The sequence below is a fragment of the Sylvia atricapilla genome, chromosome 1, assembly GCF_009819655.1.
Source record: "Sylvia atricapilla isolate bSylAtr1 chromosome 1, bSylAtr1.pri, whole genome shotgun sequence".
In the NCBI taxonomy this organism is placed as follows: domain Eukaryota; kingdom Metazoa; phylum Chordata; class Aves; order Passeriformes; family Sylviidae; genus Sylvia; species Sylvia atricapilla.
The window spans coordinates 2,720,946-2,741,579 of record NC_089140.1 but is presented as its reverse complement, the minus strand read 5'-3'; the positions used below and the strand labels follow the sequence as shown (position 1 = coordinate 2,741,579).

The 20,634-nt window shown below is 43.5% G+C and overlaps 1 protein-coding gene across 2 annotated transcripts; it reads right to left on the bottom strand.

Annotated features, from left to right (window-relative positions):
* Positions 1 to 203: 203 nt before the first annotated feature.
* Positions 204 to 15,665, bottom strand: SEC22C (SEC22 homolog C, vesicle trafficking protein). Of its 2 annotated transcripts, none has more exons than XM_066313667.1 (7): positions 15,612 to 15,665; positions 14,847 to 15,056; positions 12,500 to 12,663; positions 10,951 to 11,133; positions 5,778 to 5,896; positions 5,118 to 5,183; positions 204 to 3,799 (listed from the first exon to the last, which is right to left on the bottom strand). In XM_066313667.1, the coding sequence occupies exons 2-7, from the start codon at positions 15,026 to 15,028 to the stop codon at positions 3,599 to 3,601; spliced, it is 915 nt and encodes a 304-aa protein (XP_066169764.1). In that variant the 5' UTR covers positions 15,029 to 15,056; positions 15,612 to 15,665; the 3' UTR covers positions 204 to 3,598. The 2 variants fall into 2 exon arrangements, with proteins under 2 accessions (XP_066169764.1, XP_066169774.1); XM_066313677.1 differs by having other exon boundaries at positions 15,475 to 15,659.
* Between the last annotated feature and the right edge of the window lie 4,969 nt (positions 15,666 to 20,634).

Below are 20,634 nucleotides of genomic sequence, written 5' to 3'. Positions count from 1 at the left end.
CCACAGAGAGATTCTGTAACAGCCCCCTGCAAGCCCCTGCTTGGATAACTGAATTTCTATACATGTATTTATAAATATGTTTGTACAGTTCAAGTGATGAATTTGCCACAGGGATGACTGAAGGTGCCTGTAAAAATGAAATGATTGATCAACTTTGTTTCTCATATGATCAATAAATTCCAAACACGGAATGAAGACAACCATTATTAAAAAAAGAGCCATTTATTAGATATCTGTACATATATACATACACATGCAAAATGATTTTATACACATTTACACAGGTTCAATTATTAATACAGTGCAAAAATGTCGAAAAAGGTACCAGCCCACCTTCTACAAACTCAACAGGTCTTTGGGAGAAAAGGGGAAAAAAACCCAACCAACCCAGAGAATTACCAGCTTCATAAAGTGACTAAGCACTGCAAATCTGGAAATTATTGAAGTTTATTCTTTGCTAATTTGCTTGTCCTGAGCTGCTGGGTGAGGAAAAGAGTTTCCAAAAGACTTATCTTGCAAAGTGACAGTATGAAGAAGATGCAATTCAAACCACATTAACCAGTTTAAAGTTGAAAAAAAAAAAAAATAAGGGATGGATTCCTCTTTGGGGATTTGATTCAACACGGGAAAAATCCTATGTTATGAGTCAGATTTTGTGTTCTCAAACTGCAGGTCATTCTTTTTTATTAAATCTTAAAGCACTGAGATCAATGTAAACTATTTTATTCCTCTTGCTGTTCTGCCAGGAGAAAATGTTTACCTGTATAAATACTGTGTGGATATGGGATAAATACTAAATTAAAAATAAAAACAGGTGAAACTTTGTGTGCTCTGCCTCATCCTGGAATCCCAAAAGTGCACACAGACTAACCCCATGTAGATTCCTTAATGTGATTTACACATATAGCAGGAAAAGAAAAGGTTGCAAAGGGATTAAGACCAACACCAAAACAGAGCTGTGGCACTGGGTAGAAAACATCTGATGATTCAATCACAAATCCACAAAAACCCACAGAGAAAAAAAAAAAAAAAAAAAGATAGAAGTTTTAAGCAAAGGAAGAACTGAACCAACTGATTTGGTTTGATTTTACTGAATCATTTTTAGGAAAACCAATTCAATAAAAGCTGAATTTCACCTTTCTCCACTCTCTGTTAATTGCAGTTATCCAAACACCCTGTTCCACCACTCCTTTGCAGAGCTGTGGCTGCCATCCCCTGGCTCAGGAATGGGTCTGTCTCAGGACAGGGCAGTTGGATGCTCAGGAAGCATCAGGAATGTGACAATTTTTCCAGTCAGCTCTCTACAAGGCTGAGGAATGCCCAGCTGTAAATGTTCTGTGTGCCTCAGGCCAGAGCAGGGTTGGCTTTAGCCAAGCCCAGGAGAAATGGAAAAAGCTCTTTTGGATTCTTTATCCAGAGTGAGGATAAAAAGGCAGGGGCAGGGAGTTGGCTCCTGTCCTAAATTCCTTTTCATGAAGTTTTGTCTGTCTGTAGTATAAAACACTTCATCCTTTCCCCACAGGAATCAAGGGGTTGGTTGATCCCTAATTTATGCTCCTGGAAAACACCACCAGCCATCAGCTCCATCATCCCTAAAGTGTGAATGTTTCTATTGTCAGATTTTTGGGGTGTTCTTTTTTCAGATTTTTTTTTTTTTTAACAACTTGTAATCCAAACTCGTGGCTGAATTCCCTGCAGTTCCCAGAAGTATTTTACCAAGGAGAACTGGGACTGAGCAGCAGGAAAATTAAGAGCAGGACAAAACCCCTCACATCCATGGGGTCATCTTGGTGTCTCAGGGACAGTGGCTGAATTGTGGCTTCATTTCTCCACTTGCACTCTGACAGAAAACTGGGATAATGACAGACAAACAGCTTTAATCCACTCCCTTATAACAAAAAACTTTTCCCTTATGGCACACAGCTCGAGCTGTGACCTTAAATGCCTGGCTAAAATATTCCTCCATCATTCCTGCCAGACTATTCCTCAAAGTTTGGAGGTTTTTATCACACTGGTGTTACAGTAAATGGAGTGAAAAAGAAATCCCTCCGTTTTCCTCCTGGGAAAAGCTCTGGCACTAAGTCTCCTGATGTCCTAGAAACTGTCCAGGTTGTAATGGGCTGCCCATGGATGCTGTTGCTGCAGTCAGCTGCATCCAGAAGTGCTTCCAAGGTAAAGCACCACAAATTTCTGGCCTGATCCTCGTGTTTGCATCCTGAGATCCCAGGAAAACTCACTGAGATAAAAGAAAGGAATTCTGTCAAGTGTTCCTGCAAAAAAGACAACTCTGCTGCATGTTAATCTCTTTGCAACCAGAGGTAGAGACTATGTGAGAGGAAAAAATAAATCTTTGGTAAAAAAAATGGGGATGACCAGAAAGAAAAAAAAAAAAAAAAAAAAAATTAAAAGGAAATGTTAGGACTGTAATTCCACAACAACACACCTACAGTTCTCTACAGCTCAGTTTGAATCTCTACAACCCCTCAAGGACAGCTGCATCAAACTGCTAAGCATTTTTTATTTTAACAGCCAGCCTAAATTATTCATCTGTGCCCTAAAATGCCCCTGTGCTCCTCGATCCATGACAGAGCAGAACTCCCAGTGCAGCAGAGGTTGGGGATTCCAGCCCTGCAGTCCCCTGCTCCAAAGTGCACACTCAGAAACTCATCACCATTACCCACAGGTGTTTTATAGAAAAAAGAGAACCTGCTCTTGCTTTCCATTCCTGGAAATGGCTGTCTACTGACCAACTACTCTTTTAAGAAAAAAAAAAAAACAAAAAAGGTGAAGGAGTCAGTGGCCTGTCATAAATAGGCTTGGAAGAGTTATTATCCATACAGGCCAAGCAAACATGGAATTGCCCTTATCCTAAAAGTGACCTTAGCCAAGGAAACAAAGGCCACATGAGCTGATAGATCACTTACACCCACTTGGATTATTTTCTGCTGCCCCAAGCATATTTGCAATTAACCCATGAGCACACATTTAGCTGCAATGTGCTGTTCAGCCAAGGAGATATTTATAGACTTTATGGTTTATAAAAGAGCCACAGACTCTTCCTGTCCTTCCAAAGTTAGAAAAATTACCCTGAAGCTCAGCCTCAGCATTTTTCCCACTGATACTGCACTCACCTAACTACAGCAAACAGTCCCTTTACTCACATTGACCCAGAATCTTCACAAATCCTAGAGACAAAAATGTCACCCATCACTCCACCTTCGTTTTACCACACAATTTGAGTATTTGCAGCAGCAGGGCAAGACTGACCTGCCAAACTGTCCCAGAGCCAGTAGAGACAAATGGCAAAATGCTGCCTGGATGGTGGCAGGCAAGGAGGAAAAGATGGTAAGAACTATCCACGTGTTGGTGACACCTGACAGGCTCTACCATGTGAAATACAGCTGCACCCCTCGCTGTGTGCTGGACATAATTACAGCATCCTGCTTATCCCAAGTTGCTTGGAACTGCTCTCCTTGCAATAAACCATTGCCATGGATGGTTAAAAAACACTCTGAGCTGTTTTTGGCCAGGTGAATACAAAAAAACAAGAAGAGTTGTAAAAACAGAGTAGCGAACCCTAAGTTTTGGGGTTTTTTTTTCATACACCACAGTCAGGCTGCTTCTCCAGGAGCTGCCTTGTCAGGATCTGGTAAGAGGAAAGAGAAGCCACTCCTATGTGGAAGGAGATTTGCCAGAGGTTCCTTAATCCATACAGGTAGATGTTGCATGAACAGACACAGAAAAGGAGCACAAATGTCTTCACCTTCCTGGCTGAGCTGTAGAAGAGGTACAGGTAACACTGCAAAAGGAGCACAGAGGGAGAATTAGCACTGAACTCTGCACAGAACCAAGGATCCAGTTGGGAATTGCTGCCTGGGACAGCTGGAACCCATCTACTGAGCATGTGAAGAGCAAAACCCTCAGAGGAAAAAATGCAAAGCTCCCAGTGCTGACAGAGGAGCCACTTTTTCCCCTCAGGCAGTGACAGATCAGCCTCTCCCACCTCAGGTCACAGTTTCCAACTGTGCTGATGCCACGGGCAGAGGTCAGCACTGCAGGCTGTGCACAGGCACTTTGGGAAGAAGCAACAATAAATCAAAAGGAGAAGAGAGAACTCTCCTTTATTCAGCTTCCCTGGCTTCAGGTACTCAGAAGGAAAGCAGCAGCACAGAGCCTTTCTTTGTGAAAAAACAACTTGCACCAAGTATTTAGATCTAAATTGATCTCTCAGATCTAAATTCATCTATTAGATTGAAATTAATCTATTACATCAAAATTAATCTACTAGATCTTAGAAATTAATCTTTTTACCTCAAAGCTCTGCCATGACCAAAGGTATAAGAAGGCTGAAAGGCACTAAATTTTATCATAATTCAATAAATAGTACCTTAAATACTTCAAAGTCTGCAGATAGTGGCCCCCAAACCCTGATCCAAGTGTAACAAGGGCAATGAATACATTGTAGGCATCAGTTATTCCTAGAAACAAAACTGCAGCACCTTTCTGCACTGCCAGGCTAAAAATTGAAGACTTTCCAGCATATACTGCCCTCAAGTTCAAGGCTGTGGGATTTTTTTAGGAATTCAAGGAGCCTTTAATGAAAAACCTATTTGGAACATATTGCTTTTTCCTCATTCAAACTCTTCTGTGTAAGGTCAGAGAAAATAACCCCATTATGGGAAAAAAAATCTAGGGAACCACCAGGACTCAATGTCATTTTTCATGTCAAATACACCATTTTCAACGATGTTGCTGTGCAATATTTGCTCAGCCTTCAAGGTGGCCGTGCTCGAAAAGCCCATCACTGAGTCTGACACTGACAGGAAGTCAGTGGGAAGAAATGGGAAGAAACCATTTTTGGGATGGCATTTATCCATCACACCCAGCCCCCTCTGACTTGTCAAAACATGGGAGCACTGAAAAATCCTGCAAATGCAATTTCCCAGGGGTCAAAATGAGCCTTGAACTGCTTTTGTGCCACTTCACTGGAATAAATCAGTGGAATCATCTAGGTAGGATATTAAAAACTTCTGCTTAGCTGAAAATGGCTCTGGCTCCTGAATTATAGCAGCAAAGTAATGAGCAAAAAAAAATATTTTTCTTTGCAGTTAACATACCTGAAAAACACAGGCTAGAAAAGGTAGAAAAAAAGCTATCACATTTCCAATTCCTTCATGGTCCTCCTGTTGGGATTAAAAGAAGTGACAACTACGTCAGGCACAGCTTTTAGCAAGTGCTGCTTGATATTTGAGAACATTATAAATATAGTCAAGAACCTCTTATCCCAGTTTATGTTGATTGACTGTAGCAGTATTAAACACCAAGATCAACATCATTGGGTAAGACACCAAGAACTGAGGCTTTTGTGACAGTTCTTGCTAAATAAAACTGTCAGGATACAATCAGGACACTTTTTTTTCACCTTTTTTTAAAGTTGTTTACAGTCTCATGTTTATTTAAAAAAATAACAGAAAAGGGTCTAAAATAAAATATAAGAATGCAGCAAAAAAAAAATTCCAAGCAGCCTGGTAAGAATAAAATATTTCACAAAAATTAAACTTCTCTAGAACAGAATCAAATGCAGAAGATTGTGATGTACAGCAAAACACAAAAGGTGCAGCAGGTGAGTAACCAACTGTGCTTTCCTTGGAGAAAGAAAACATTTCTTGTGGAAAGATGTGTGCTCAGCCAAGGGGCAGAACAGCCACCCTTGACCTGGTCACCCAAAAACTCTCTGCCTTTCACTGGTGCTCAGGTGGGAGGGGAACCAGGGTTACCTGAAAGGAATATTCAGCCAGGTGAACTCCCCGGATGAGGTTCAGAGCTCCACACATGATGTTCAGAACAAGTGACAGAATCCCCAGGGGGCTCACAGGCTGCATCCTGTAAGTAGGAGCTTCAAATGAAATGAAAACCAGCCATTAGTGAAAGTTTGCGTTATTCCTTTCAATCTTTTTTTAATAGAAAACACCACAATTACCTTATGTGGGTTTGAAACACTTTCAAAACCTTTCATGCCTGCTCCAGGGAAGACTGATTATGAACACAAACCCCCTTTTGTGGTGTTGTTGTTGTATTGCAGTGTTCAGCTCTTCACACATCCAGAAATCATCAAGAGCTCTGGAGTATTTTTAAATAGGTCAGCAACAGACTTTTTCTTGACCTATTTGGCATCAATGTCTTCTACTATGGTGCACACAGATATTTTTTAGTTTATTCCAGCAGATGAGGATGCTCAGGACTTCTCACAGCTCGGCAGAAAAGCCAGAGGCTTTCACCACCCAAGGGTCTGGGGAAGGGCTTAGATTTCAGCCACCCATCACAGCAGGACAGCAATTCATCTCCTCCTTAAGCAGTAATTAAGTATTTCTACCCATGGCAGTTTGAGGGCTCAGGCTGCCCACACCTCACAGGGAGTGAATTATCTGCCTCCCTTTCTCACCTTCTCTGCTACTACTTAACACCCACACTGCTGAACAGCAATTCTGCAGGATAATCTCGTTGATACACCCCTAATTAAGGTCAAAGTAATTATCATAAATGTGTGTTCAGCTTTGGAATCTGCTGCCTTTAATCCAGGCTTGTCCAAGAGCTCATCTCCAGTTTTTCCTCACTTGTTCAACAAAAGATCCCACACACCTTGATCCTCACCTACATTTCATCCCTGCCCTTGGATCAAGCAGGACACTGACAATTTCATAAAAAATGACAATTTGCAGCTCAGATAGCAAATCCAGATCTTCTCCTGCACCAACATCCCCAAGACACAGGAGAGAATGAATGAATGAATAAGCCCTCAAGAAAACCATCCAGCCCTCAGGATCTTCTCCCTGTGTCCAGGTGTATCCAGATCCTGTTACAGATAAACTGCACCTCTGGCTTCTCTTTGAGTGACAGATGAAACACCACAACACTCAGCACATGATTTCAGAGAGGAAAACACTCCTGCCTTCTCCTTCAAGCCAGATGTTGATAGATGGATGTAAAAAACTCTGGTGCCAAATTAATATAGGGATGTAAAGCACCTTTCATCTGTGTCTCTGTAATTAATTTGTCTGCCATAATTTCAGCTCCAAAGCAACTACAAAAGGAACTGGATCAACTCATTTTGATGTGTGTCACTTTAGGAGCATTACTGGATATTACAGACAGAATGGTGTGAGGAACTCTGTCACTCAAAGGCAATTTGGCTTTTCTTTTGTCACACAGTGACATTTAAAAAGAACTTGTAGCAGCATCTTTATTCCTTCACTGACCCCAGAATTCAGCTTCCTTCTGTTTTTTCCTGCTATTCCTACTTCCTACTTTTGATTAATTAAATAATGTTGCAGCTATATATATGTGTAACTCTCCCACAGATCTTTCCTAATAAAGACTGTTTCTCTTCCTCAAATTCTAAAGGTTTACTTCAGAGGCATCAAATGTCTCTCAAACAAATTATAATTATCAAGCACAAGTGTCATTCATAAAGCAAGAGCCTGCAAACTACACGTGCCAAGTTTCCAGTCTCTAGGGAAGAACAATGTAGGTCTCAATATATTGCTTCTGCAGCATGAAATATTATGTAAAAGTTACTTTTTTTTTTTTCAGTCCAGGAGGATAAAAAGAATTGCTGTCACAGATGCAGGGGAGATTAAAACATCCACTTGCTCAGGGTTCAGATTCTGTGAAAACCGGCCTTGAAATGGTTTGCTGCAGAGATTTATGTCTGCTGTTAAATTCTGAGGTTTAACTCACAAACTGAAATTGCACAGAGAAGTGAGATGGGTCCTGCCAAGGGAAAATTATTTCAGTTCCTTGGGTGAAGTCAGTCATATTTTCATAAAGAGAATTTCATACTGGAATGGCCTATTACATTAAAAAAAGAGTACAAACACTCAGCCCAAGACAGCACAACTCTGCACAAGCACAAATAAACACTAATTAGGCTTCACATTGATTTGACTCTTCAAGCACAGAAGCTGTGCACTTCAGAGCACAAGATCCACACAGAAACCTTCTGGGAGCTGTGGGTGATGCACCAGCAGGTTTGAACACGTACAGAACAACTGCAAACACCCTCACACAGTGAAGAAATGGAAACCTCTGCCCATAAAAGATTTTTGGCAGAGGCCTGTGGCCATTTCACTGGAGGGAGACACCAGAGTGTGCAGCAGCTTGGATCTGCCTCCTGCAGGCCCAGCACGAGGTTGGACACTGAGTCACTCACTCAAAGCTCTGCAGAAAGCACCAGGGGTGAGAAATGAAATCACACTCCAAGAGCCTAAACTAAAATACAAGCACACAAAAGGCAGAGAGCGAGACAGCTTCAAAAACAACCCCTTGAAAAGGCCTCTGAAGGACTCCCTGTGTGCCTGTGGAAGATGAAGAACACTCATCAAGGGGAGCTGCAGGCTTCACCAGTGGCACAAGTTGTTCTGCTGCTTCCCACAGGCAGCTGTGATGTGCAAACTCTGCCTGCCCACAGAAAGCTCCTCAGAGCCCCCCTGTGCCCTGCACACAGCCCCTGAGCTCTCTGGAGCAGCACCAGCTGTGCCCACCCTGCCAGGAGTGAGGCTCTGAGCTGTGTGGGTCTTCATCAAGGGCACAAGGGAAAGGTTTTTGTAGCAAAGAGCTGGGATGACTTAAAGGGAAGAACAAACAGCAGAAAGAATGGAAGTAAGAAGGGAAAAATCTCTTGTTCTCACGAATACTAACAGGGACAAAGCTGCCCTGACTTTTCTGGCCCTTTTCACACCAAAGTGAAGAGGCAGAGGATGAGCTCAGCCAGCTCCAAAGAGGCTGGGAGCAGCTCCAGCCATGTGAGGAGAGGGATGCTTGGATCAATCAATCTGTGCTGTCACAATTCAATCCTGCTCTCCTGCAGCCACAGCATTTCAAACAGCCCCTGGTAGAGCAGAGCCATCGTATAAATAACATGAACATGGAACAGACACTGTGCACACAGCTAAACTTAGAGCAGCAAAGGGGGATTCAGCTGGGAGGGGATGATGGGAGGAGAGAGACACAAGCCAGGGAAAGCTGACTCCAGTGGAGGCAAACAGATGATCATAAACATGATCCTTAAAATAAAGGCAGAACAATCTGTGAGAGTATTTGGGTTAGACCAGAGAGAACAGCCAGAAATAAAAAAAGCCAGATGGAAAGTAAAGGAAAGCAATTAGGGATAAGAGGGAAGTGAAAATATATTTCTGATCTGTGGACACAGACTAAATCACAAATATTTACTGGCACTGAAGCTGTCTGAAATTTAAAGAAAAAGTGCAAAGAATTTCTAAGCCCTGTCATAACATGAAGAGATTTAACCTTCAAGCACAGTTCTGAGGAGCACTCACGAATCTGACTGGCAAATAAAGTGGTTTCCATTCTATTTTTAATTCTTCCTGGCCAGTGCCCTTCCATACTCTAATTTGAAATACCTATGTCAAATTAGATTCCAGCTCATCTATCACAAACAATAAGATTGAGCAACTGGAACTTAATTTTATTAGTGTTTCATAAGCCAAGAACAACAACAACAAAACTAAAAAAAAAAAAAAAGGAAATACAAGCTCATGGCACTCCAGCTGCATTTAAACCACCGTGCTAATAGGATTAAAACAGAGAAAGGTTTAGTGGTGGACTTGGCAAGGTTTGGTTTCTGGTTGGACTCAATGATCTGAAAGGTTTTCTTCCACCTAAATAATTCTATGATTTCATTTGTGGAGGAGGTAGGCAGGACCTTGACTGTGCAAACAAAACACAAGTAAGAGGCACATCTTTATAATAAAGAAACAGAGGGTGGTGCCTCAAAAGCAGGTAAAGTGTCAGGTTTTGAAATAAAAAAACCTTGTCAAGCCTCTGTGTTCTTTATTTATAAAGATACACAAAGCCTCTTCGAGAATTTTAGTCAAATGCATTAAATTTAAAAAAAAAAAAAAAAGTAAAAGGAAAGAGCAAAGAGGGGAGAATGACTCAAGCCAGACAATGTGAGAAGAGTTTTAACCATCAGCTCGTACTTTTCTCATCTTCTTTTCCCTCAAGGCTGAAGAAACTCATTCACACTGTAATTACAAACCTCTCACTACGAGTTTGCAACAAGCAATGAATCAGTGGAGCTTCTTCAGAAATTTGAACAAGCAAGGATTTTCAGAGAAGAGAATCCCACGTGGAAAATACCAAGCCCAGCCTACATTTTCCATACAGAGAGGAAGATGTAAGGCTGGAAAAAGACCCCACAGCAGCCTCCAAAGCTCTGCTGCAAATACCTGCTGCAATGCAAAGCCCATATGTTGTTTACTACCATGGAAAAAGCCTTTTCCTGGTTTCACGCACACGAAGTAAATGAACATTTCTTGGGACACAAAGGAACCCCCAGGTGGTTTTTCTGCCAGGTGCAGGGTGAGGATGAGGAGCTCTCCTGCCACCTGATGTATGTAACTGTGTCTTTTCGGAGTGAAGCTACAGCCTTTCTAAATCTCAGTCAGCCTCTCTGTAGAGAAAGTGCTTGAGAAGTGTTCAGGCAGCAGTCAAGCTCACACCACACAACGTTACCTCAGCAGAGAGGCAGAAGGCTCCCAGCCCCAGATCAACTTCCAGCAAGTGTTTATTCCATGTACTGAAGGGGAATCCAGAGCCAAAGAGAGGGATCTTGTGGTTTTCCTCAGTTATATAGGGTCTGAGGTTTGTGGGTGGAACAAGGGGCAGGGCAGGGGACAAGTGACCATAGGGAAGAGAGAACAGGACACCAAGCCCCATGACCAATGGGGAAACAGGGAAAGGGGGTGCCATGGGGTGGGTGATGGACTGGTGAAACCCAGAGAGAAGACTGCACACTGTCTGCAAGGATCCATGGGGGAGAAGCCTATTTTTTTACACCTGGGGTATCTTAACCTTCACTTCTCCAGGGAAGGGCAGTTGGAAATTCCTTTAATGGGCACGAGAGTGTCCACAGGTGTAGAAGTAACTTACCAACCTCCACATGGCCTCCAGAGTGCCCTCCATTGCTGAGTCCATTCAGCAGCTCCGTGGCCTCCAGCTGCAGCTGCACTGGGGGCTGCAGCCTCAGCTCCTCCTCCACCCTCTCCCAGCTGCCCTTGGCCCGGGAGCCACGGCTGCTGTTGAAATGCTGCTTCACCTTCTGGATGATGTTATCTGAAAATAACAGTAAAAGCGGCTCAAATCGCTGCTTAATTAATCCTCGCTGTTATTAAAACCTTAAATGACGGTGGTATTTTATCCTATCGTGGCGTTCTCGTTGGTCGTTTTAATTTCTTTGTTTCATCTCTTTAATGGGTTCAGGGATAAAATTCCACTGCTGGTTAGGGGATAAAAATACTTCTTTTAGGGATTTTATAGCAACAGAAAGGTTTGGGATGGAAAGGGACCTTAAGGATCATCCATGGCAGGGACACCTTCCACTATCCCAGGTTGTCCAACCTGGCCTTGGACACTTCCAGGGATTCAGGGGCAGCCACAGCTTCTCTGGACACCCTGTGCCTCCTCACCCTCACACAAAGAAAGAATTTCTTTGAATATCTACTCTAAATAATAATAAAAATGATCTGGAACTACCAAACTTGAGCATCAAGGGCATCTCAGATCCAAACGCAGAATAGAAGACGATTCAATTAATAAATAAATATGAAATGATATATAAATAAATAACCACACAGAAATATTAGCCATTCAGGAACTTAATAAAGTATAATAGTAAAATATTATTTTAGAAATGTATTTTTTTTTCTTTAAAAAAATGCTTTATGCCATTAAAAGATGCTGGAAATTCCCCTACTCCTACTCAAGTTAAAAAAGAAAAGGTGTAATGTGCAACTCAATATGAAATTACATCCTGGCTGTAGTTTGCCTTGCAGAGAATCCACCCCAAATCCAAGATGGCTCTAAAAGAAGCTTTCCTGATGGATTTCTCAAGTTTTTAAGGCTGAGTTTAACACTGCTACTGAAATCTGGACAGAATGTGCAAACACACTTCAGGATATTAATGCTTTTCCAGAAAAATTTTTCATTACAAGGGAATTGTGTCTTTCAAAGGTGTGAGTTCAGCAGAGCAACTGCTACTTGGCAAGAAAACAAATTACTTCAGGTTAAAAAAGAACCACTGGGCACGGTTCTGAAGTATTCTGACTCCAAGTCATGCCAGAAATAAAGCAGCCCATAATAATCCATTCTGTCTCCTTTTTTTCCTGTACTCATCTGTCTCCACTCATCAGATTTTTTTTTTTAATTAAGTTAGAAAGCGTCTGACATATCAATTTCTTTTTTCTTCTCTGCCTGTTCATCAATCACCACAGCATTTTGTTCATAATAGATGAACTCTCAGGAACTCCAAACCAAATACTCCAATAGTTTAAAGCATTAAGATCTCCCCCTCCTCCTCCACAGGCAGGCAAAGGCACACCCAGAGTCACTTTTATCATCAGCCTTTGGCCAGGAGATGTTGTTTAACACCATCAATTTGGCAGAGAAAGGATTTTTACTATTAGAGAACCAAGTTACAAACCAAACTCAATAAAAGCATATGGTCTGGAAGCTGAATTGATGCTCCTTGTGTTGTAGGAAGCAGCAAATTCCCACCGAAGCTCTTCCAGGAAGCAGAAGGCCATGATGGTTGAGTAGCTGCTGGAACAGATTGCCATGCAGGCAATATCCCCAGAAGAAAGGAAACTGAAATAGAAAATTAAAAAAAAAAAAATCACATCAACATAAGAAGGTGAAAGTCCTGCTGAACGTGAGGATGCAGCTGTGCTTTCTGTCAGAACAAAATGTACAGACTGAGCTGAGACAGCAGACTGCAAAAAGAAAAGGGATTTTTGTGGTTGTCAAAGTCCTGCAATCCCTGTAGATCTATTTTTTTCTTACACAATTATTTATTCTTAACTCATGCAGGATGCCTGAGCACAGTGAAGAGCACAACACAGACTTTATTAAATTGGTACATCAGTACAAATCGAGGACATCCTTTTCCCAGGCTGGCTTTAAATCACATTAATAAAAACCAAGGTGGTCAGAAAACCAATTTTAAAAGAGAATGCAGAAAAAAAGCAAAAGCAAGGAAGTTTGTGCCCAGGAAGCAGATGGATTCCTTGCTTCTCTTGAATATGGCAATATCATATTAACAGCAAGAAATATTTGCTAATTTGCACAAGCCGAGATTTTCAAACACTTCCTGCTACATCACAATAAAAATTCTATTCTAAGAGGGACTCCTCAAATACTGAATTTATATTTATGTAAAAGTTTCCACTTGCAGATGGTCCAGGAGATTTCTCAGGGACATCTTCCCTTGCAGCCCAGCCATTTGTCAGCAGGAAATCAGTTCAACACCCCAATTTCTGAAACCAAACAATTTGTCTCCTTCCTGCTGCTCCTTTATTTTATCCCAACTTCATTTCACACTCGTGGTTTCTATTTCACCTCACTTTTTATTTCTTTATTTGCTGCACAGTGGACTTGGGATTTGCAGTTTGGCTTGGCTCTGTCAGCCCAGTTCCACTGGGGAGCTTCCTCAAATTCCTGCTGCTCCCAGCTCCCAGCTGGGATCAACACCATGCCTGCCTAAAACCAGCCTCTCCAAATCGTCCATAATTTATGGCCTTTTTGCCACGGATCCATTTGCACTGCTCTCATTGCAGAGCCAGGGCTGAGCTGCTGCACTGACCACAGCAGATTCAAAGCAGCAGGACTTGGTGGCATCAAAGGGCACAAGTTTGCTTTGAGTGAAAAGGAATTGAGATGAAAAGTTCTGTTTTTTCAGCTGTTTGAGTAAAAATTCATGTATTTTTTTTAATTCCCCCAAAAAAGGGATGCTTAGTTTCAGTTTAGGGTCACTTAAAATTTTCTTCCATCTGCTCACCAGAAATGCAATCACAAGCTAAAATTCACTTCTTAAATGAGTTTAAATAAATTTCTTCATTTCTTTCTCTCTGGTTTCTTTAATAAATTTCTACTCCTCCACTAAATCATTCCAAGGCACTTGGATGCCTTCTTGAAGGGATTTGTAGAAATCCATGATACTCCAATTGCTAAGAGTAACAAGCCCTGCCCATTGAGCAGGAGGCTTTTTGCTACACAAACTGAAAATTAAAATGAGCCAAATATATATACATAAAATAAAAAATATATAATATACATATATATAAAAATATCTATTATAAGCATATATAATCAATAATTTATATAATACATATCTATAACTATATATACATCATGTATGTATATATAAATATATAACTAAATATGTATAAATATATAATTAAAAATGTGCAAATATAATGTATATAAATATATAACTATATATAATATTTATATTTAATATTTATATATTATATATAACCTTTATATATATATAATATTTATATAGCAATATAAATATTGTGTATGTAAATATTTATATGTATGAATGCATATATATAAATGTAAGTGTAAAATGAAATCTGTATGAATATAATACAGCATAAAATAAAGAGCAGTTATGTACATACATTTCTATAAATTAACGTACAAAATACAACATATTAATATAGAAACATATAATTATATATCAAAATATAATATGTATAATATATATTATATAAAGACATATATTATTTTCTGTTATCATATATATATATATAATTTTATATATATATATAACTAAGCACATGCTCACTACACTGAGCAGGAGCTGAGGAATAAGGCTTCAAAATCACTGGAGCTCAGACCCCAGACACGCACAGTGGGATTTCAGACTGGAATTAGGCACTGCAGACCATACCCACGATATCATCTCAATGGAATACCAACCCCCAAGAGCATGATTTCAGGAATTAAAGCCAAAAGCAGCCCAGCAAAGCAGAGCAGGGACTCACTGGATGCTCAGGCTCCGTCCTTTGGCCGTGCCCCGGCTGGGATACCGCGCCAGGATCGAGGATAACGCCTTCAGCCTCTTCCTGCAGTCCAGAAAGTCCTGGTTGAGGTGGAAGTCTGTGGAGGCTGAGAGGGGAAGCCCATCCCTGACCCTCACCACACAGGCAAAGAAGATCATGGACATTCTCCACGGGAGTATTCATGAGGACAACCTGGGAATGAAAGACTGAAGTCAGCTCGTTCCAGAATTCCAGGCAGGAACGTGCCAGGACGAGTCAATTGCCCACTGGAACTGAGCAGCACCTCTGGTGACAGCCCTGCCATTGCAAGGCCACCAAAGTGCTCTCAAAGCTCCTGGCTGTGCCAAATTCTTGCCTCTCAGATTAAAAGCTGAGGCAAAGGAGTCCATAGGAGAATTATCTACCTGAAAAATATTCCTGATTTCCCTCCTGCTTTGCCCAAACGCTGAGCAAAGTTCTCAAAGGTATTTGTGCCCCACTGATGTGCTGCACCTCCACTGGAGCTCCAAAAAGCTGCCTGAGTTTAGTGCTTCTCTATTTTCTAGTGTTACACATAAATCCAAAAATAAATTTTAGGCTAGAGCCTGTCAGGTTCTTTTTACAAACTCACCTAGGGCTAAATATAGAATAAAAGTTGCCCTCTCTTGACTTCTTCCTCTTTAAGAGGTCACAAACTCCCGTGGAAAGTTATTCTTGGGCTTCACCTGGCACATTCAGAACATGCAGAGATGTGTCCTTCAGACATACCATGAGGATCCAGGGCACTGTGTCAGAGGATTAACAGCTCTCCACGCCATCTCTGAAAGAGAATCGGAATGAACTAATTAAAAATTAGTTTAAAAACCTAATTAATTACCCGTATTTACATGCATATTTATCATCAGATCTCCTGTGAAATGGGAGAACATATCCTAGGAAGTGTTTTGCCTGAAGGAAAAACAAACCACTCCTTTTCTTATCCAATACATTCATTTCTAGACTCATTCAAAGATACTGTGGAATGATATGCAAAATATTTATGATGCCCCAATCATAAATTTTTTCAAGTTACATCAGTGCAGATTTTAAGGCATTAGCACAAACAACCCAAGGAATTAAAAAAAAGGGAAAAAAGCAAAACCAAAGGCATTCACTTGGCTTCAGGCAAACTACATAAATAAAGCATTGGGGAAACAAAAAGAAGGGGAAAAAAAACCTCACGTTGTGAACTCAAACTTTTGATAGAGAGAACAACAGCTTTCACCAGCCCTGTATCATACAATTCATTAGGATGCTCAAAGTGTCTTTGAAATGTGGCTCATCAGGACGAGCTTTTCTTGTCTGAGAAGCCCAGAGAGCAAAACCTTTTCTAATTCAGGCACCACAAACTCTCCTGATGTCTGCTAAGGGTTCAGTTCTTGCCACAGGCAGCACTAAAAAGGTCTCATATCCCACAGGAATGATTCCCCCAGAAATTGTGGGAACCATCCCTCTGTCCAAGGTGCCAGCATATTAAAGCAACTGCAATTATCAGAGGACAATTATCAGGGGAATTAGCAGAAAGCACAATGGCACAAAACTTGTTTCCTTAGAAAAGCAGATTAGAACTGCAGAAGATCAGACATCTCTTGAGAAGTGTTATCTGGAACTTTTCAAATGGAGATTAAAGAATTAGATGTGATTTTTTTTTTGTTCCACAATCCCTCTCACAGTTCTCCTCCACCTGTCACTTAAGTTAGAAAAGCAAACTAAGCTCACCAACTTCAATGCACATCAAAAAGAATTTCAACAATAATCGTGATTATTATAAACCAGTTTGAAACATCCCATCAATCTTCAATGTACTTGTAGCCATCGATAAAACAGTGCAGAAAACTTTCACATGAAAGAGAAATAAACCCCAAAAATATAAACTTTATCAAAAATATGAACTTTTAACAAAGCCAACTTCTAAGCACAGTTGCTCAAAATTGCAGTTTTAGAGTGAAGGGTTGCTAATGCTGATGAAGTTTAGCTCCAAAATAACTCCAGAACAGCCAGAAGACGATCAGGACAATGAAAAAGCCCCAAACTGAGAAATCAAAGACATTTTCTAAAACCTACCCAGCCCATGAAATTATTCAGCTCCCTACGCCACTAACACCAAGAGTTTAAACTTAAATATATATATTTTTAAATTATTATTATTAATCACCAAGAATAACATCACCTACAGTTAACCAACTGCACATAGGAAGTTTTCCAGCTTTCCAAGACATACAAACCTCCCTGCTGCAGTGTCCAATGCTGTCACTGAGCATCAGAGAGGGATCCTTTGGTCTGGGAAAGAAAGATCAGCTGGTGTTCACCAGGAAAACTTCCAAATTAAATGTCAGACTTCACTGGAGAAACGAGTCCACTCTCCTTCCTCAGGAAATGCACCCAGCAGTGAGGCTTTGGGTTTTCCTTTGGCACAGCCCTTGCTGCTTTCCCACCAGACGACGATGTTCATTCAGAGCTTGTGCTGCTTTGGCAAGTGACAAATGGCACCAGTGGCACTGCCTTTGGAATTTTAACTACTTGCAAGCCAGCTTTGCCACGTCACCTGTGCCCAGGCACAAAGTCTCACAGCTGGCTGGGCAGGTCAAGGTGTGCCCACAGGCAGGTGGCTCGACGCTGTCACTGTGTCACACTGGCTGCCCTTTCCTCCTGCAGGCTGCACACCCACATCAGCAGCCCAAAGATCTGCAACTGCCCGTACGTGGCAGCTCTTTGACCTTGGCTCTGAACTTGGACAATGAACCCAAAGCTCTGGATTCAAACCTTGCAGAGTTCACAACTGAGAACATCGTGGCAGCATCAGACCGACCACTCTGGCACAAAGCAGAGCCTTGGGAAGTATTTCAAAGTTGTTGTTTCTTTTTCATTTCTTGAAGCCACCTGTACATCCAAAGATGCTTCAGAGTAAAACTGCCTAGGGCAAGATTGCCATTAACAGCACCACTGTCAGAATAAACAATTCTTCAGTGGATCTCAGTGACCTGGAGCACAATTCCCCCTCCCCTCACCTCCTAGGGAGTAGACAACTCTCCAGTGGCTGTGCAGGGATTATCAAGGCAGCCTCAATCAGAGCTCCTGCACTTCACTGTGTGTTATGCAAGCTCCTCTGGATAAGAAGATTACACCCAACTCACCAGGCCACACTTCCTCAAATGCTCAATAAACTCCTGTTTTATTGCCTGGACCTAGAAAACAATCTGCTCAAAAGGCTGTGAAAGCAAATGCAAACCAGTGCAGAGTTCATGAGGGAGAATTATATCAAAATCCTGATTCTTTCAGAAATTATCTCGCCATCAAAAGCAGGTTTCCTCCCAAGAATGGCACAATGCTCACAAAAAATGTGACCAGGATTTCTCTCAAGTATTCACCTGAGACACATTTCCCTGCTCTCTAGAGCTGTGCAGCTTCAATCCCATCTGTCCTGTTCAGTTCTGACCTTCCTGCTGAAGGAAGAGCCAAAAGCTTTAGCAGATGTTACCTGAAGTAGAATGTGAAGTTTTTTGGACACACAACAGCTGGATGTTTGACCACAACTATGGCACTAAAGCATCCTTCCTCAGGCAGGTGATCTCCAGAGGGAGCCTTGGACAGCTACACGTGGGGTGAACATAAAAGAGATTCAGGTTGACTCATCAAACACAAAACCTGAGCTGCAGCTCCAGTGCTGCTTTGGGTCTCACCCAACAAGGATGTGGTTCATGAGGGAGGTTTATCCCTGAGGGATCACAAAGTGGATCTTTATCTTCATCTCATATAAATAAGGAAACAAATCCAGAACACTGTTAAATTTCTGATTTTCTAAGATTGCACCAGTATTCACCTGATCCTTCCCAGCTGATCTCCCTCCCAGCCCCCAGCAGTGCTGAGCACCTACACACACCCCAGACCCACGCTCCAGACTGAGCAGTGAATAAAAGTTATTTGAAAACACGCTGCTATCTCAAAATTTAACTCAGGATTTGTGCACATCCAGAGCTTCTAGGCTCCTATAAATCCTCCAGGCTTACTCTTATCCCCAAGGGGAAGCATGTGGAAAACCCTTACCATCACAAATCTGTCTGCACACACTCCTGTGGATTACCAGAAATAAAGCACAGAAATAAAACACAGAAAATTCCAACCCCAGCATCCTACTCCCACATCAGTCCCACTATTCCAACAGACAATACTCCAAACCCTTGCCCAAGCACATTGCAACAGCTCTGTGATGCTCTGAGGCTCTGCCCCACTCTCACCCCTCAGAAACACCAGCCACTTCATCTGTTTCCAAATATTCGCCCACCCCATCCGCCTGCATCCTGATGCCTCCCCAAGCCCAGCAGCTCATCCCCGGCTCTTCACGAGCCCATGTAACTAAGGACCCATCCCACATCCATCCTCTTCCCATCACACAGAACTACACCCCACTCACACCTCTCCTCCCCCGCATTAAGCATCACAAAATCCCCAGAAGATTTTACCCCCTTCCCACACTCTTCAATAAACCTCGAAAGCAAACGTACCCATGCCCACCCTCGGGGCTCTGCTCTGTACTGACAAGGCCCTTCACACATCCCTCAAGCACCAAAACCTCACCCCAAACCCTCACGTTATCCCTGCTCACCCCAAGCCATCCCCAACCCAACGCCTCCTCCTCTACCTCTCAAGCATCCCAAGGAACCCCCAAATCCTATAATCCATGCCACGGCATCCCAACCCCAACACACACATCCCCTCGCTCCCCACCACACCCTCATAGTCCCCTCATCGCCTTCCCAAACCCCCCCAGACACCCCCGGAGCCCGAGCTCCCCCCAGTCCCCTCCCAGCTCACACCCTTCCAGCCGCGCACACAGCCCGGACCGCCCCGCCCCGGGGCCGCGGAGGGGACGGGGGCACAGGAGGAGGATGAGGAGCAGGGTCAGTGTGTCACTGCCCACCCAGGAGCCCCGGCCGCTCACCTCCCTTCTGCCCCCGGCGGCCCCACGGCCTCGGCCTCCCGCTCCGCCCGGCGCCGGCCCCGCCCGCCGCGCCAGCGAGACGGCGGCACGGAGCGGCCGCGCGGGGGGCGACGGGACAGCGCCCGGAGGACCGCGGGGAGAGTCGGGACAGCGCCCGGAGGACCGCGGGGAGCGACGGGACAGCGCCGGAGGACCGCGGGGAGAGTCGGGACAGCGCCGGAGGACCGCGGGGAGCGGCGGGACAGCGCCGGAGGACCGCGGGGAGAGCCGGGACAGCGCCCGGAGGAGCGCGGGGAGCGGCGGGGCCGGGCCGGGAGCGGGGCTGGGGACGTGGATGGGAGCGGGGATGGGAACGGGGACTGGGAATGGGGCCGGGGCCCAGGGACTGGGGCTAGAGATGGGACTGGGAACGGGGACTTGGGCTGGGGACGGGACTGGGCTGGGAACAGGGAATGGGAACGGGGATGGGCTGGGAACGGGACTGGGAACGGGACCGGGAGCGGGGCTGGGAACGGGAGCGGGGACTGGGGCTGGGAACGGGACTGCGCTGGGAACGGGGACTGGGAACGGGGATGGGCTGGGAACAGGACCGGGGACCGGGAACGAGACCGGGGACTGGGGCTGGGAATGGGACTGGGAACAGGGCTGGGAACGGGATCTGGGGCTGGGAATGGGATCTGGGGCTGGGAATGGGACCTGGGGTGGGAACGGGGGCTGGGAACGGGACCGGGAGTGGGGACTGGGAACGGGGCTGGGAGCGGGGCTGGGCCAGGAACGGGACCGGGAGCGAAGCTGGGAACGGGGCTGGGAATG

Excerpts from the sequence above, each read along its gene's own strand:
- SEC22C (XM_066313667.1), bottom strand. The coding sequence starts at position 15,028 with ATGTCCATGATCTTCTTTGCCTGTGTGGTGAGGGTCAGGGATGGGCTT. Across the intron at positions 11,134-12,499 it reads ATATGCTTTTATTGAGTTTG|ATAACATCATCCAGAAGGTG; the intron begins GTTTGTAACTTG and ends TGTTATTTTCAG. Across the intron at positions 5,897-10,950 it reads TGGAGGCCATGTGGAGGTTG|CTCCTACTTACAGGATGCAG; the intron begins GTAAGTTACTTC and ends TTTCATTTGAAG.